Here is an 18410-nt window from a genome sequence, read left to right as displayed (position 1 = left end):
GAATCCAAGAGATGTATTTTAGCAAATCAAGATGCAACAACAACTTAAAAATAAATCCCCCCTTTTTAACATTAAAACACATTTTATTGATAATAAACAATGCTTCAGCCTACCACAGCCAACCTAGACTAAATGCTTGTTGAATCGTGTTTTATTGGCCTTGACTCGGCTTGGTGTTTGGCCTTTGGAGTGTGATGTGTATTTACCTGAATCCACGGCCATCTGTCATTTTCAGCTGCAGTCCATGCGTTCACCAGACCCTTCTTGTTGAGCCGTGCAAAGTACGGGTACCACTTCTGCAAGCCAAATAAAGCCCGGTGGGTGGAGGAGGCTGTTATCTGCTGGTTGGAGATTATGCCGCCTTCCATGCCCAGCGGTCCGGAGCATTCTGGGCGGAGAACACACAGAGGGGCATTTATCAAATTGTATTTATCAAAAGGACAGTATGTAAGAGTGCAACTGCAACAAATAAAGTGATGTTGATCTTGGGTGCACACAAGCCGAAATGCTAAATTTCAGTACCAACTCTCTGTTGAATGTAACCTCTATAACCTCTTCTTTTGTTTGACACATTTCCAACTCACCTTGTATAGTCTGTCTTTAAGTCTTATATAGACAAAATGCTGTATTTTCCAATTTCTACGGAGCCCCTCTAGTGCCAAGGTATGATTTTTTTGTTGTTGTTGCTAATATGCACCCACAGTTTAGTCATCTGTAAGTACATATTACTAAACTGTGCGAACAGGTTACTAAACTGTGGGTCAATCGTTTTCTCAGGTTGGGAGGGGCTGGTGCTTGGAGAGCAGAATTACCTAGAATTTCTCATAGAGGGGCGAATGGAGGAAAACACCACTTTGGTGATGTTTTTGGTGAGGAATTAGCATTTTAACATGGCTAAAAGCTCCTTTAAACTCGCTGATCCGTGATGCACCCCAAAAATCCCTATCGCGTAAAGTCTAATCATTAGTAACCAAAGTCAGCCATGTTGCCGAGGTGTTGTCAGCCCACAGTGAGAGGAAGCTTGGTCGACACATTTAATCATCAGGACTGACTCGCACACAGAAAAATCACACTCCTCCTATGACAGACCTGCCAGTGCTTACATCTGTGAGACGAATTCGCCCCAGAAGGACGTGTAAAGGAAAAATGACCCAATGAAAACAATTCAAGCACATGATGTCCGGCTGCTTAAACAATTGGCTTCAAAAGCAACATGGAGCCAGCAATGTCTCCCAACTGTCCAAAGGGACAGAACGGAGACAAAAAGAAAGCAAGGAATATCTGTGTGGTGAATGCAATGAAAACAGTGTTTTATAATTCCACCCTGTTAAGTCACTTTCACCTCAGAAGACCTTTCCTGTGTGTGTGTGTGTGTGCGTACGTGCGCGTGTGTGTGACTCAATAGTTCCAGACAGATGAGAGGATGTCGGCGGTGAATGTGGGATTCCACTGTTTACCTAATTTTCCAAGTCAATTCATTTGATCCTCTAAACAATTTGAGGGACTCACATTTCACTACAGGGTGTTTTTGAAATGTCTCTCAACAAAATAAGGACACAAACACAGAAGCCAGTGATCAATTCATTAAATTTAATATGTTCTGAAATCTAACTGATTAAAAGGAGAACATTTTATTAAATGTTTTTGGGTTGTTAGGCGATTACAATTTTTAATGGTAATTAACTGCATGACTTCAATAATTAACTTGCGATGAATCGCACATTTTATATCTGTTCTAAATGTTCAAGAAAATGTACAAGAAAATAATTTTTTTTAAATATTCACTTTTGTTAATATAAAAGTGGTAAAAAAAAATTTAACTAATAGAAATATGGCTGCATCTTTCAGTCATTGATACAGTAATTTAACAGTAATTCATAAAATGGAGTTAAAATTAAAAAGATGCACTGTACTGTAAAAAAACGAGTGTGATGTTGATTTTTCTTTTCATATTAAGAGCTATCTCATCTTGAAGTAACTTGTGAAATTCTGACTCAACTACTCAAGTGCTTTTGGCAGCTCATCATCCAATCGGCCAATTTACAGAGGAATTTTTTTATTCACCCGTCTTCTGCTGTCATTGGAATGCTTTGGAGAGCAGGTTCAAGAGTATGAAAATCAGATGGTTGTGGGCAAAATAGCGGTTAGCCTCACTAGCATGGGCTACTCCAATCGCTGCTAGTCTTTACATGTTCATACCAGCAGGACAAATTATAATTGCAAACAATCTTTAGTAATTCAACCCCTAAAAAGCATTCTAACACAGATTTTGCCAGCATGCCGTTTTCCCTATTCTTCAAACCCTGTATTGTATCCATTTCAATGTTGTACCCATTAGGCATCAGACAAGCCATCAACCAACAGCATGCGGTTGCAAAGCCACGGTCCTTCTCACCTTGCAGACATGAGTGGGCACTCTTAATGATCTGCCTGCCAGTCGTCTATCAGAGCAGCAGAGGCAGGCAGCCCCTGAGCTTTGGCCTGCTGGCCCCTGAGCATGCATCAGCCCCGCGACAGCCCCCATCACTAAAACGGCAGCACCACCATGCTGTGACAGCTGAATCCATCTCACACAAGCCCTACCTACAGCCTAAATAAATTAGCAGAGCAATACTAATGAGCAGGCAGCAGATGGGGAGATGAATAAAATAATAATAGGCATATCTACCAGGCAGCAGGTGGCAACAGGGTATTCAACATGTGACACGCGTGGATGGATGAAACACACCTGTATGTGTATGGTGTGTTAAAAGTTGCAGGGGCCTAGTGTGCAGTCCCCCTACTCAGAATAATAGAACTTATATAAGCTAATAAAATAACAATCAAGTGCAGTATGTACTCTCCCTGTCGCGTGGGTCACTTCCAACATTCCACTAATGAACCTCGTTGACCATTTTGAGTATTTGTGGAAATTACTTGAGTCAAAAGAAGTCAGTATAACTGTGTTCAAGAAACCACATTCATTTGTATAGTACTTACTAGGGGTGTCAAAATGTGTGTTAATTTTGTTCTTTTAAGTTCTTTTTCCACTAAATTTTTTTTAATGCGCGATTAATGAATGCAGAATTTCACAAGTTACTAAATGTTAAAGATTAGATAGCTCTTAATATAAAAGGAAAAATGCATGTAGCTCTTACAAATGCAATTATGCCATCTAGTGGCAGAAAAATGACCTCAACACAAATCAATATCACACTAGTTTTTTTTTTAGAGTACAGTACATATTTTTTCATTTTAATTAAATTTTATGAATTATTATGAAATTACTGTATCAATAACTAAAAGATGTAGCCATATTTTAATGTTTTTCCCACTTTTATGTTAACAAGAATATCCAAACAAAAAATCAAAAAATGTGTGATTAATCGTGAAGTCATGCGATTAAAACAAATGTAATCGCCTGACGCGTCCTTGTACTTACACAATTAATACAAAGAAAATGTCTCTTATAAATTAATGATTTATATGTCATCAGGCCAATAGAAAAAAATATGTACATTTAATTGTACATTTAGAACAGATATAAAATTTGTGATTAATTATGACGTCATGCGATTAAAACAAATGTCATCGCCTGACGCCCCTAGTACTTACACAATTAATACAAAGAAAATGTCTCTTACAAATGAATGATTTATAAGTTATCAGGCCAATAGAAAACCATATCACGTTGCATTTATTTATTTATTTTAAGAGGAGTGGGAGAATTGTGATGCTGCTCTGTGCGGCTACACATACTGCATCTACCAAAACCCGCCACTGCTTGCGTGTCACATTGACTGTACTTCAAACACAAAATATATGATTTAGATCAGGAACTTGCAAGCAAAGAAATTGAAAAATGAAATGTAACCCCTTGAAGAAAGCTCTATGTATTCTAATACAGTAGACGCATATCTTCTCCTCTAGACAAGCCACACCTGCAAAATAGGCAGGGAATGCTTTCTGTGAACTGAAGACATACTGTGAGATAGAAAAGCAGATGAATACATTTGTGAGTCACAGTGCAGTGGAGGCCCTCGGTTCCGAGTCTACTGGAACATTAATCCTAATCTGCTCCTAGAGTGAGTAGGCAAAATCCTCAGAAGAAGCATAATAAACACACTAAGTTCCTTCTGAGCTACTGAGCATTTTGTAAAAGAGAAAGCCACTTGCGATAAGACAGAAGCGCTCTCTCGTTCTCTGCGCAGCCAAGGGGGAGCACTTTAGTAAAACAACAAATTGGTTGCGAGTCGTCAGCATTGTAATGTTTGAACATATTGTCATTACTTTATGCTTGGGGGTTTAATGTGTTTTTATAAGCGGGTTGTCTTTTGTCTTAGTAGTTTAATAAATAAACAAATACATTTATTCCATATGACGTGAACTAAATTGAAATTAAAAGAACCCGAGTGTGTGTTTACATGCGCTAACCACTGCAATTACCAACAACATCAGATATGCTGTGTGAAGTGGGTGTATATAAGGCATTTAAAGATGAATAACAAAGCTTGTACATACTATGTTGGCAGTTCCTCCCCATGTACTCCCCAGGGCATTCGCAGGAGTAGTTTGCAACGAGGTCGGTGCAAAGGCCGCCGTTCTTGCATGGTTCCCTTTCACATTCATTAACATCTGAAAATACAAACGCACACAGCCACAGATTAGCAGAAATAACATATACATTTGAATTCAAACGAGAGCTGTCAAATGATAAATTTTTAAAAAATCTGATTAATCACATCTTAGAATTTTGATTAATTAAGAAGGCTTTTTATCAACATGTTTTGCCCGCCAAATTTAAAGAGCACCTGTTATGTGTTATTTCTGTCGACATCTTCAACATTTTTGGATCCACTGCACACGCTCATCCTCCTCTTTTTCTAATCAGTTGCATCAGTTGTTGTAACTTGCATAATTTAAAATAAAATGGGAAAAAATTACCCCAATAGTTTGTCATGAACAAATATTCTGAATGTCATAAGCAAACATTTCTTAAATGCTTTACTTTAATGCATATAGTAACCATCCGCTGTCCGGAAGGATCATCTGCGGTCAAAATCGATAGTGTGATTAATCTGCGTTAATACATGATTAATGCAATTTTTGTGATTAATTAATTAGTTAGCGCTCTAACTTTGACATCACTAATGACTTGACATTCTGGACAAACCATGGGCACCAATTCTCAATTTAAGAATAATGTAATGGAAATGGAGAGTGGTACTATATATATATGTATATATATATATATATATGGTTAACAATTAAATAAAAAAATGGGGTCGAAAGTCAGAGTAAAACGGGGTAAGCCATTTTATTAACTGGAAAAGCATTTTGTGATTCATTAAAATGGCATAATATTTATCACTTCATAGAAAAACAGTTGGAAATAAATACATGCAGTACAGTTAGTGACATAATTGGGATAGGTTCTTATTTTTTTCCAAATTTAAAATCATTCATTTTACTCACTATAGCCAATCCTTGAAATAAACCCCGGTGATAGTGTTTGGCATGTGTTAAAAAGCAAATTTTCGGTGTAATGTCACTCATGTTGTTAATGGTATTACAGCTAAATGAGGTTGTTAACCAACTGACTGACCATCAGTCTAATGAAAACCTACATGAAAGGTTGAGTTCACAAGTTACATAAAACAGATAGATGCACAGTGTATCATAACAGTGTGCTGTATTGATTTTCCTCAGGCCTTAGTCCTTGGCATGTAGAAGAAAAAAAAGAAAACAGCGCCCACCTACAGAGTGACAGAATTATTTCACCACAGCACTAAACAATACTGTAGTTACCATACTCCTTTAAGATCATAACACCCTTTTTTTTTCTTTTTTTTTATCACTAGGTTCAAATACAGAGGTTACGGGCAAGCCACTAAAACAGCCCGGAGCCCAACACACAAAAGAGGAAAGCACAGTGAGTACCTGTACCATTTACCTCCATTTTATGAGCAGTCATAACCCCCAAGGAGATCAGGACTAGAACTTGACTACCACAAAATCATATGGGGGAGGATGATTGCCTCAAGGAATGTAGTAAAAGCAGTGAATGAAAAGGGGGGAGACGGTGAAAGAGTGACAGCGTGTCGAGCTCGAATCCACGCAAGATATGACAGAAAGCAAAACACTCACATAGATTGACGAAATAAACCAGTTCAGGAGATTTCTTAAACGCAACTGTGGTTGCAATCTTACATACTAAAATGTGCTGTCACTAAAAACAGTCTTTTACTGTACTGCATAATAAAATGCATACATACAGAAAACACCAATACTAGATTATGCTGCGAGATTTCAACAATGAATTGAGATAAAACCGTCCATCCATCTTTTATACCGTAGTCCCTCATTTATCATGTTGGGACCCAAACCCCCGGTAATAGATGAAAATCTGCTAACTACAACTAATATATTGTATTTGTTTGAGCATCTCTGTATATTTTAAAGTGTTGTGCACAAATGCACGCGCGGCGGAGGTTGTTGTTTTTTTTAATCCTATTTGTTGTCACCATCTTCATGTTCCCACCCTGTAGTATCTGTGACTTTGAATGTGTCTTGACTGAACTGTGTAGTGACTTTTATTTTGGAGGCATCGCGGGAAGTGTGTCACGACGTGAAGGACGCGTCTTCCTTCCTTAGCATTTTAGCAAAACGTCCATGTTCCTCGCCTTCAATTGCAGGTTTGACAGACTTTGACAAGAGTGACAATAATCAAAATAATGAAAAACGGCCGCCATGAGGAGCGATTTGTTGACAATTCTGTTCCACCAAGAACCATTAACATCGCGACTTCACAGTCGAGGTCTGTCGGGACACCAAGTGAGAAACAGTGCGTAGTTGTATAACATTTGTATGTGAATGAAGCATGGAGTTGGACAGTTTTCTGACGTAAATTAATTATTAAACATGTCTTTAAACGCGTAGAAATATAAACTGAAGATATATCACCATACTCACTTAATTGAAAGTGGGCAAAAGTATGTTTTTCAAAGAGGTCAAGTGTAAGCTGATGATTTTGAGGAGGAAATGGAGTAGTAGTTATAGCAATGTTGGCCATGATAAAATTAAGGACAATGAAAAAAAAAAAGGTTGAGAAACACTGCTGTAAGCTAGTTCTCCATTGCAGAAGACACACAGAGGAAGAGGAGGGAGCAAGACGAAAGACACTGCAAAAATGACTTTTTGCAAGCAAATCACAAGACACAGACATACAACCATTCACACTAACATTAAACTTAGGATAATTTAGTCATTCGTTAAATGTGTATATATGATGCTATGCATTTGTTTCCTCCTACTAATCGGTGGTTTGCATCATACCGTATGCAGAAAACAGACACAATCCTTGCTAAGAAGTAAAGTTTTTGGTCAAGGTTATGGCTGGAGGGAAAACAAATGGAACAGCTGCATATTGTTGCACAATGCTCTCTGGTCTAACTCTGAAACCGCTCTCATCAGTTCACTGGAACGTCTCTTTCTTTGCCTCAGCTCCTATTATTCTCGAAAAAGTGTCTCCGTTGGACAATAATGAGAGCAATGAATAGTGCTGTATGTCAGGAACCAAGGCTGGCCGTGAGCGTAAATTGGCTGTGGTGTATCCAGGGAGCAGGAACATGCCTTCAGGTCTGCAATGGTATGGGTCAGTGGTGAACTTTCTGCTGGGCTGCAATGACCTCAACAGTGCCTGCACCTGCTGTGGACACATGGCCAGAGAAAATCTGTCTTTCAGTTCATCCAGGTCACTGTAGAAAAGTACCTCTTTGAGATTAAAGATTAGCATATAGATGGAATTGTGAGACCAACCAAAGTCAAACTATGCATGGCTTTTATTTTCAGAGAGCAAGTCAAACATTTTAATTGTTTTCCTATTAGACTTCATAGCAGGCACTCATGGTTTTATTTACGTATAAAGCATGTGTACAAAAAAAACACATTAGATCTCACCATGGGCTAAAAATTGCATCACATTTTTTAATTCTCAAAAATAAAGGAAACTGCAGTTCACCAACTTTACCACTAGGTAGAGTAACTACAGTGTTTTGTCCGTGCTCTACATGCCTGCACAGGTTGTTTTTCCTCCATCCACAATCCCTTCACATCTTGCTTATCCTGCTGGAGATCATGGGAAGCTTGAGCCTATCCCAGCTGCCACCCAATCACATGTCATGAAAGACAACCATTCACATACAGTATCTTCAGATAAAGTACATAACGCTGGCTAACCCACAGCAGAAACTTCTCAGTTTCCGAAGCAAGCGAGTAGATCCTTTTGACCTTCAGGCTATGAACGCCGGTGTGACCTCTATGCACAGCAGTCATCATGGATGAAGCAGACAATGTAATTAACCTCCGACCCTGAATACTCAAGACCTTGTTAGAAGTAATCATCCCACTCCCTAAACAGCGAGGGTTTAGCCTGGAAAAGCTTCCCTGCTGATGTGATTTCATGGTGGTCCAGCAGTCAGACGTTGAATTGGATACAGAAAATCTTGCGATTCTCCAGATAACAGCGTGAATTCATTAAGGGGGATATGAAAAACAGACGCCCGATGAGTATACTCTGTTTGAAGGCTAGGCTTGGTGGAACTAATGTACTGCATATCATCGGTTTATAAGCACAATGACAGAACTCTTTATTAAATGAGTTAGGTAGAGAATTTATACATTTACGTCTGGGGAGTGAAGGCCATTTAATATTTTTATATGGAGCCCACAGTCCAAATATGAATTCTACAATGGGTAGAGTAGCTCGGTAAAAGCAAACACTTATACAAAGTAAGTGAGACGCAACTGCAATGAAAGCTAACAGCACAAATATGTCCCAGCTTCTTTTCTGACCACGACTGATTAATATGCACATTTCCATTGGGACACAAATCCTATATGCTCATTTAATCCTTCGCACTGATTATATTTCTCTCTTTCATTTTTTGAGCAGGTTCCACTATCGAGTGAAGGGAAAAGATCGGCTCACATTTCAAGCACACATGAAAGAGGAGCGCCTCGTTTTACTTCTGCAACATAGCCAAGTCTAAAGTTTCATATTTTTCACGAGTTGATATGTTGGAAAAACAGGCACTTAAGGTCAGTATCTGAGCAAATATGGCACATACCACTTGCATTGATCTCTAATGCTAAAATTATTCAAATCTGGTAGGAACGTGAGTGTTATCATACTCATACTTCACGTGCTTCTCATCTAGGGATATGATGATGCATTAAACTTGCAGGATTAAGACCGGTGTATTTCGATGACAAGGTCATCTTGAAGTTATTCACAGCAGCACTCGAGAAGCCCCTTAAAAATATATTTTAGCGAATGCGATGCTGAAAGGTTGAGTATCTGATAAAAACTGTCCAGGGTTATACCCCGTCTTTCACCCCGCCAGATAGGAGAGGCTCCAGCTCACCAACGACATTGTGAATTGTAGACATTTAATGAATAAATGAAGGAATGCAGACCAAATGGGCAGAATGTAAGCAGATCTTCACACAAACACAGGATGACACAAAAAGGAAGTTGTGTCACCTCTGTGGAATTGCAAAAATACATACATTTTTATTTGACCTGGATAATAATATGGTATTTCTTTAACGATAAACAAACGGAACATCTGGTATATGTGACAATTCTTCCAGTTCACAGTCAAATTAATAAAATAACTAAATAATGAATCAGTTTTTAACTCATTGCTCCCAAAAATGTAAAAAGATGTTATATTTTAAATATTACCAGTGTCCGAGTGGTTTATGTTTATTTTTATGCTAGAGCACAGAAGGCTTTGATGCAGCCTCTGAACTGAAGAGAACGGTTGAAGCAATGTTGGTTATTACAAAAAACGGCCAGCTGGTGGCAGCAGAGTATAAGATATCAACCAGAACCATGTTGCAAAAAAGCTGTTTTCCCCACAGTTTTAAACAGATTTGTGAAAAATGATGAAACTTTCGCTAAATTTTAATGCTAATTGCTGCAAAACAGAAACATATAGAAATATAGTTTTTTACTGATGATAGAAAATACTCTAATCTTTCTTTTGGTAGGTTACATGTTTTTATAGCAATAGAATACAATATTCTGTGGGCCTTGCAAAACCAGTTAAAATCCAGCAAAACAGCCGGGAGCAAAGGGGGTTGCTTCTGTGAAAATGGCTGGGAGTGAATGAATTAATAACACACTGATTCTCAGAGTACAAAGGCAATTCTCAATTGCAGTATTAAATTTCAAGGAGAAGCAAAAATTTATACAAATCTATTTTTGCAAATTAACCTTCCCCTTAATGTGCACTTAACTCTGCTACTGTTTATCGATGTTCAAACATTCTTGATTAGAGTCAGTGTCCAGAAGACGTATGATGAGTTTAACATTGATGCTGTCAAATTAAGATGCTTCAGCAGTTTCAACTAAGTAAATTCACTCTGACTTTAATTATTCATTTCCTCGCTGACCTTATTTTTGAACTCTCCAATAGTAACTGACTTATGATCAGATGAGGAACTAATATGGCTGTATTTTGGGTGAAGTAATAGTTATTTACATAAAGTTCCTTTAAAAGGACCAGATGTAGGTTTACAAACTGCCCAATCCCACCTCATTTGATTGTCTAGATTCATTGCGTCTTTGTTTGGTTAAGCTTTTCTCAGTGTGTCGTTGTGGCTGCTAGTGCCAGACGAAAACCTCGGGCAGTATTGAGTGTGAGGGTTGAGAAATGCCTCTCGGATGATACTGTCACCATCTTTCAGGTCCTGCGGGTCCTTCCTTCCCAAAGAGGCCAGGAGGTCACAGTGTAGCTGAATTAGAGCCGAAAGGGGTTTAAAAATCTCGGCCAAACTTCCTCACAAAAAGGCACAAAGTGGAGGACAAGTTGAAGAATGCATCATTTTAAGGAGTTCTTTAACAGGTTGGCTGAATGAATTGACATGTGGATTAATTTGCTTTTTAAATGTAAAATGTGTTGTAATTGGAAGCAAACGTGAAACCAAATGACTGCATTTTTTGCGGCGAAAAAACTTTCCAGAGGTTTTTGAAACAAGAATATTTTCCACAACCGTTTATAATGGGCAAGACTTGCAGAACCGAAAGCTACATGTGAAACAAAAACATCTCATTCTTAAATTATTAGTGATGGGTCTGACACAGGAGGATGTGAAAACCTGCATCGGGCCAACAGTAACTACAGCGGTGAAAACAACTTTTCACGATGAATAATATCTGGTGCTGCTCGGTGTTGGAACAAGGAAAAAAAAGGGACCGCCTTTGGCTCCATTCTAAAAGGTTAAATAACATATCAATGTCAGGGGCTCAGACAAAAGTGGTCCCTAACACCTTGATCCCACCTTGTTACCCTCAGTTTGTTATCCAAAGTGCCCTCTGACAGACGAGATAGCTTTATCTCTTACCCAGGTTGCAGCAACGACAACAGACACTTACACATCCTGTCGCATACACGCACATATAGAGTTTAAATGAAACTTAAATGCTTTTGTATATGTACACGGTATAGAAATATTACGATTTGACGTTCATAGGCACTCCCTGCAAATACTAACTGCAGGCATGTGATTTGACCAAAGTGAAATTATCTGAAAATTTAGCCGGGGGTCTGGGGGCCGCGGGCACTCAGCTAGGTCCAGAGCTCATGGGTTTTCCGTGTTTTTGAGTACTTTCAATGCACTCAGATGACAAAGAAATAGACAAAACAACAGCATAAATTTTCAATGTATATTGAACTATCCCATATAAAATTGCAGTTTTAGTCAACTCAAAATCAGTCACATTCAAAAACATTGGACTGCCTTTGCTTTTAAAAACTATCACTGAGAATATCATCATATATATTTACCATGCAATAAATCATTTAATCAATCATTCTTAATTTAATACATAATGCATAACAAAAACATAAAATACCTCATGCAGCAAGCTCTGGTAAAAACACAATCATGCATTCGGATTGACTAAGATCATCTCTGTAACTGCATACATCAAGATAGTCAACATATTGAAACCTGAAAAGTGCAAACATGCAGCATTCATTTGAGTTTGTGTCAATGATTAACCATGTTAAATATTTATGACCATTTTTATTACATTATAATATTTTCGAAAATTTGATTTCGATTAATTTGAAACGTTTACCACCGACCTCAAAATTCACGACTCTGTCAGCAACTGGTGCAGGTTGTTGGGGTGGATCACGTCTCTCTATTACCGCTTCCGATTGTGATGTCAATAAGGGATGGGGGCCGTAAAGTTTTGGAGTTTTCATTTGGGCACCGAAACTTCCAGCGATGGAATAATTTGTTGTTCTTGACTGGAGTTCTTTCAGGTGTTTTTTGCTCTTTGCGTGACTTTCAAGAGCTTTGAAACCTCTCGCACCATCGTCAACGGTATCACCGCACCAAATGCAAAGCGCTTTCCCGGCACGATCGATCTTCCGAATAAAGTCACTGAACAAATTCGTCACAGTCTTCTTTCCAACATTTGTAGATATATCCTTCTCTCACCAGTCCCATCGAAACTTGTTTTTTACGATCTTGTCAATTTCCTTAACTCGCGGAGCATCTTTGCGTTCGATCACGGACATTTCTTTAAACACCCGGCAAAAACGTCTGAGAAATGAACAATGGCATGCCTTTATAACAAGCGCGTTTATTGGTCAACAAACAATGGCATACGCCTATGCCTTTATAACAAGCGCTCTTATTGGTCAACACGGAGACTTCCGCCAATCGCAAGATCGGTTTCATTTCAGTTGCGGAAACACTAAAACGGAATGCTGTAGAGAGACGAAATCGGATTTTTTTTTTTGGGGGGGAGATAAAAAAAGCGGAATTCCGCGAATTAGCGGAAAAATCACATGCCTGTAACTGGTGTAAAATAACATCAGCAAAATTGGATGAAATTTAACAAGTTTTCATTGTGTACTAAATATGACTGGACTCACCAAAGCTCGTTTGTTTGTGATGAATAATATAACAACTGAATGCAGTTGTAACATGTACAGCGGTACAAATGTACTGTGAACTTTCCAAAGATGATCAGAAATGTTCCACCCCTTTGCAGCCATAATTTCATTTCAACCAAGCGATTGCTGGATTTATTGACTTTTGCTGCGTGCAGTTAAAATCGCACGTGTGCTTCATTGAAAGCCATAAACTGGCTAACCTTATCTATACTTCCCTATTGGACTTCAGAGACCATTAACAGCCAATCTGTGAGCTGGTGTTCAATGATGTCTCGGGGACTGGTTGCGAGATTGTGGTCACCTCTTGAGATATTTGGTCAACTGTGGATCTTTTCATCCGGGAGACTCTCATCACTTTCTGTAAATGTATCTGGCCACCGATTGAAAAGAGTAAAAACGGTGGGTGGGCTAATGTAGTATGTGAAAACAGCAGTGTCCTCCATATAGATGGAAAGTACAGTAATTGAGCACAGTGGCAAGCCTGTGTATTCACTATGAATAGAAATAGAGATATTCACTGGAGTGGTTATACTCCCAAACACTTGTCAATAATTTAATACATAATAAAAAAAATATATATATACACAGTATTTCATGTGATTATTATAATCGCCAACAACTACTACTTGACAAAAATTATTCAGTGCTACTTTCACTGATCGAAGTAAACTGCCTGGAAAGGAGACACTGAATTGCTGTTTTACACAGAATAGGCCCGATTTTTGCATATTGTTCCAGTTGTTGTTCTGTTTGGTGTTTAACGGTAGTTAAAGAGAAATACTATGAAGACTCAAGACTTGATGACTAGAAATAAGCACACACATTTCTGGGTTCTAATAAATAAGATAAACCTTTCTTTTCCCCCCCAGAAAAAAAATCAAATTTTTAATGTTCAATGTAAAGTAATTGCTTTCTACCAAGCTTTTTTCTTGTCATATGGAAAACAGTGTAAACATGATTCTGCACATGTCTATTTCTTAGTGGGAAGTTGCTGGTTTCTTTCTTCTTTTTTTTTTAATAGTACCTAGATAAAATGAAAATGTCACTAACTCAGCAACACAAAATCTGCTTTAGTAGGCTAGCCCTTGTCAAAAAAAAAAAAAAAAAAAAAAAACATCCTGCAAAATAAACAAAATCATCTACAAATCCATGAATCATCCAGCTTTACTGGGTTCTAACAACCTTGAATCATTTAAGAAAAAAGAATGTGAGGCTATAGGTGAGTTTGTAGTTTGTAGTAGCACAGGACAATCAGCGGACAAAATCACTACACCACAGACTTGGAGATCTATTTACATTATTGTTTTTTCTTTAAGAGAGATAGAAGAAGAGAACGCCTCCAGTCAGAGCTGTCGCCAAAGCAGAGGCAGAACAAAACTGGTGTACTGATTACCATAATATCCATTATCCTTCACTACTTTTGTGACCCAAAGTCAGATTAATAAGAAAAAAGAAAAAGAAAAACAGACCCAAGGCACCCTGACTGAAACTTTTTTTCTGGACAACTATTTCTTCAACTTGTTTACAAAGGAACTTTTTTTTTTCCTTGAGCAAACATTTCCACAAACTTTTAGCTGCGCATCTTAATCAATTGAGCTAAGCCTGCCCCAGCAGCATAATTTTTTGATGGATGGATGAGGTTAAAATCTTCCCTAAAAATGAGTTCAGCTTTGCTGCTTCAATAAATGATGACTGAGCAGCTCAGATGAATGGCAACACATTCTAGTATATTTCTTTGATTTACTACTATGAATCTACATTCAATTTCCCTGATGGAAAAAGCAGCAGCTAATGGTGTGACGGCTAAGCTCGCAACTCAGTAAGTAGACATGTAGATGATGATGTTTAGAATCATGGTTTATTCAGTAGCTTTTGTACATGGAATAAAATTGGATACGTCTTTGCTGAATATTTACAAACGTGTCAGAATGTTTATTTTTTTTGTTAAATAAGCGGGCATTTCGCTGTCGGAATTGGTGAACATTCTTGCAAATTTGCACTCTTATTAGAGTGAAAAGAGTAAAAATGTCAGCCCCCATAAGCAAGTTGACAAAGGCTGCTGTGATTTATGTATGTATGTAATAAATAATAAAAGTAATATAAATACTTCATAAAATCAGCTAATAAAAAAGATATGCACATTTAAAAAATACAACCAATATATATATATATATATATAGATATATATATATATATATCAATATATATATATATATATATATCAATATATATATATATATATCAATATATATATATATATATATATATATCAATATATATATATATATATATATTGATATATATATATTGATATATATATATATTGATATATATATATTGATATATATTTGTCTTGGTTCCCCTTATAGAAAAAAAAGTGCATGGGAACACCACTCAAAGGTAGAAGTTCGTACTGATAAATCAATTTACCACAACCCTGTTCTGATTGTAAAACATCAATTCAAATATATGTATTTATTGCTTATAGTCCGTTGCCAAAATTGGTGTGAAGAAATACAGCATGCCTTTATATCCAACACTAGTCACCACACTTGTCTGCCATTTGTTTTCCCTTCATCAACTCCAAGCATTGCCACCTTCTCAGAAGTCTGTCATGCAGCATGAACATGGTTGTCATGATGACTATTTTGCCATGCACGATGTGAGCCATAAGTTAACTTGGCTGACTTAAAATTCAAGTAGAGGCAAGATGTCAGCACTGTGGCGAACATTACAGAGGATATAAATGAACATAAAGAGAAAAACTACAGGCGCATCAGCACAGATTGATGAAAGGTAGCGTGTGATCTGTGGCAAGGAATTGATTAAAAGCCACGACGCGCAAGCAGATTTAAGTCGGACCGATTGTCCTGTGGCAAGAACTGAGATAACGACTGTCGATGGACAAAATACGCTGTCTGTCTTGTTCACGTTTCCTACATTAAGTCCTTATCAGTTCTGCCCGACCGCCGGGTTCCGAGAGGAATGGCAAAAGTCTGTAGTCAGCACCCGCCATCAAAAAGACAACCATCAGCAATTCAGGTTGCTGTTCATTTGTTTTGTTCAACAGGCCACTGCCATGTTGAGCATGACTTACGGTTTGTAGTGAGGAGGAGAAATAACACACTTGTTGGGGAAAAATGTCTATAATTCTATGCTTCATTTGTCCTTGATAAACTTAGAGCATGCAGCCTTAAAATGACTTGGCACCCCATGACAAGTGAGGCAATCAGCTACTATCGTTACGCTGTGACAGTTCATTACGATGTTTGACTCCTCTCCCGATATCACGGTGGTTCGTGATGCGCACAATTACAAAAGATGAACGATGGTGAGAATCGAGGCTGAATCAATAAAATCAGTCACACTAAAGCCAACCCGGAATTGGGATGATCAATTAAGCTTGGATATACCAATTTAATGCTCATACACAATGTTAGGTAATGGGCTGTCTCTTGGTCCAAGTTATGTTTTCTAGCTAGAAACATATTGTGAGCTTTGAGTACAGTACATTGAATGTCAAGTCTTTCTAATTTGAGTCTGCAGCGATTTCAAACTGCCATTACTAACAGTGTATTCCATAAATGAACATTAAGCCTTAATATTTGATTTCAGTGCTGTTCGAACATGAAACAGACTGCAACCTGAATTTTCAGAGAAATAAATAAATGTTCATACAAATCTTACAGTGTACATGTACAAGTTTACTGATTATTATTTTCTAAATTTGAGTTCTAAAAAAAAATCAAAAAAAAAATCGCAGTAATCAATTTTTAGATTCGTATTGAGATGAATCGGTATCAAATCGAATCGTGACCTATGAATCGTGATATGAATCGAATCGCCAGGTACTAGGCAATTCACACCCCTAATAAATGAGTCATAAACTGTCAACATTATTTTAAACCTCTATAGCTGACAAAGACATTGGTGCCCGGACTCTCAATGTAAGTCAACTAAAATAGGTTCACAAACTACAGTACTAGTTATTCTTCTTGTCCACATGTGACGCATTTGTAGCGGGGATTCATAAAGCAGCTCTAACAAGCAGGATGTGTAATGCACGTATTAAGGATAATGTTCAAAGGTGTGAAATTGGATTTGGCTCTGACAGCGCAATGAAGCAAAATGCAGTAAAAGCTAGAAGATAGTGTGTTAAAGCTCAGATAGACTACACAACTGCTTTTAAAACAATGGATTTGTGTTTGGATTAATGTTTATCTACTCGTGCTTCTAAATAGTATTCATTGTCTACACTGCACCGACTTGACTTTACCAGTCTGCAACAATGGTTATAGCTTGAGATCGATTGAGCGGCAATCACGTCTTGGCAACAACATGGACGCCTCGCTGTATTCAACAGGTAGCGGGTTTGCGCAGCAGATTAGCAGCGATGCCTCAGGATTGTGGCTATAGTTGACAAAAATGAGACCGGTACCACTTGCAAGTGTATCTTCAAGACAATGTACAGTAATGTCTGCTTAAATAATGAAACAGAGACGGGCGGTGGTTGATCAATAAACTAACCTCTGTATTGTAAAAAAGAAAAAGAACGGTTAATGTACGCAAAGAAAACATCCAACTAGCGTTTCTTGCTCATAATGATCTTTCTTCTTCCGTTGGCTCCACCCCCCCGGCTCACTCATCCAATCACACCGTATTGTTTAAAAGTTAGGGCATGTTACTGATTTTACAGTTTACAGTTGTTAACTTTCATACTTGGTGTATTTGCACTGTAAATAGTGACTAAACCTTTCTGTTGTTTTAATTTTGCAGACTCGTATCAAGAAACGCCAAGATGTACTTAAAACACCTCCATACAGTTGTATTAAGTTTAAAATGAAGACAGTAATTAATTAATTCAAATACAATTGACTTAGAATGTTGAGCATTAAACTGCACATCATATAACTGAATCCAAAAATCTCGTCTGTCTTGTTTGTAGTAAGACTCCAGTTCAAGATGTGCGAGATGATCATTTCCCTCAGCATTAATGCCATTCAAAAGTAGCAATTATTTATGTCTGTTTATCATTTAATTGCCATAGAGCTTTAGATTTGATTATTTGTCTCTCCAGATGAGAAATTGTCAATCTCCCTTTCTCTCGCTCACTCATGTTCTCGCATTGAACTGTAATGACTGTGAGGAAAATTGGCAGACATTAGTGCGTTCAAGCCCATTTCAAATCAGCTTCCCGCAACCCTGAGGGCTTAAAAGGAAACAATAACTGAATTATGACAAATATGCTTGCCAGCAGCGCACAGTTCTGGCTGGAGACAACTATAATAACGTGACACTGATATGCTGACTTGTTCCATTTCTCTTTGTGTTATGTCTTTTAATCAAAACGAGATTACATGTTAGCAAACAACTCATCTGATTTCAGTGTTGCTCCAGGAACAGCATCATTAGTGTAAGGGGTCGGGGGTTAGAGTAAGCGGGAGCTTGCTA

The 18410-nt window shown here is 37.8% G+C and overlaps 1 protein-coding gene across 2 annotated transcripts in view; it reads right to left on the bottom strand.

Annotated features, from left to right (window-relative positions):
• The window catches only part of edil3a (EGF like and discoidin domains 3a), an 89565-nt gene that overhangs the window by 38952 nt on the left and 32203 nt on the right, over positions 1 to 18410 (bottom strand). For both annotated transcript variants that reach the window (XM_086076424.1, XM_086076426.1), the window contains 2 exons: positions 4501 to 4614; positions 207 to 388 (listed from right to left, as the gene is read on the bottom strand). In XM_086076424.1, the coding sequence (XP_085932550.1) occupies positions 207 to 388; positions 4501 to 4614 (296 nt within the window). The remainder of the gene's footprint in view (positions 1 to 206; positions 389 to 4500; positions 4615 to 18410) is intronic.

The sequence above is a fragment of the Leptonotus elevatus genome, chromosome 5 (genome assembly GCF_054856555.1).
Source record: "Leptonotus elevatus isolate MCC_2025b chromosome 5, RoL_Lele_1.0, whole genome shotgun sequence".
NCBI classification, from domain to species: Eukaryota; Metazoa; Chordata; class Actinopteri; order Syngnathiformes; family Syngnathidae; genus Leptonotus; species Leptonotus elevatus.
The sequence above is the reverse complement of the archived record's forward strand: the minus strand, read 5'-3'. Positions and strand labels throughout refer to the sequence as shown.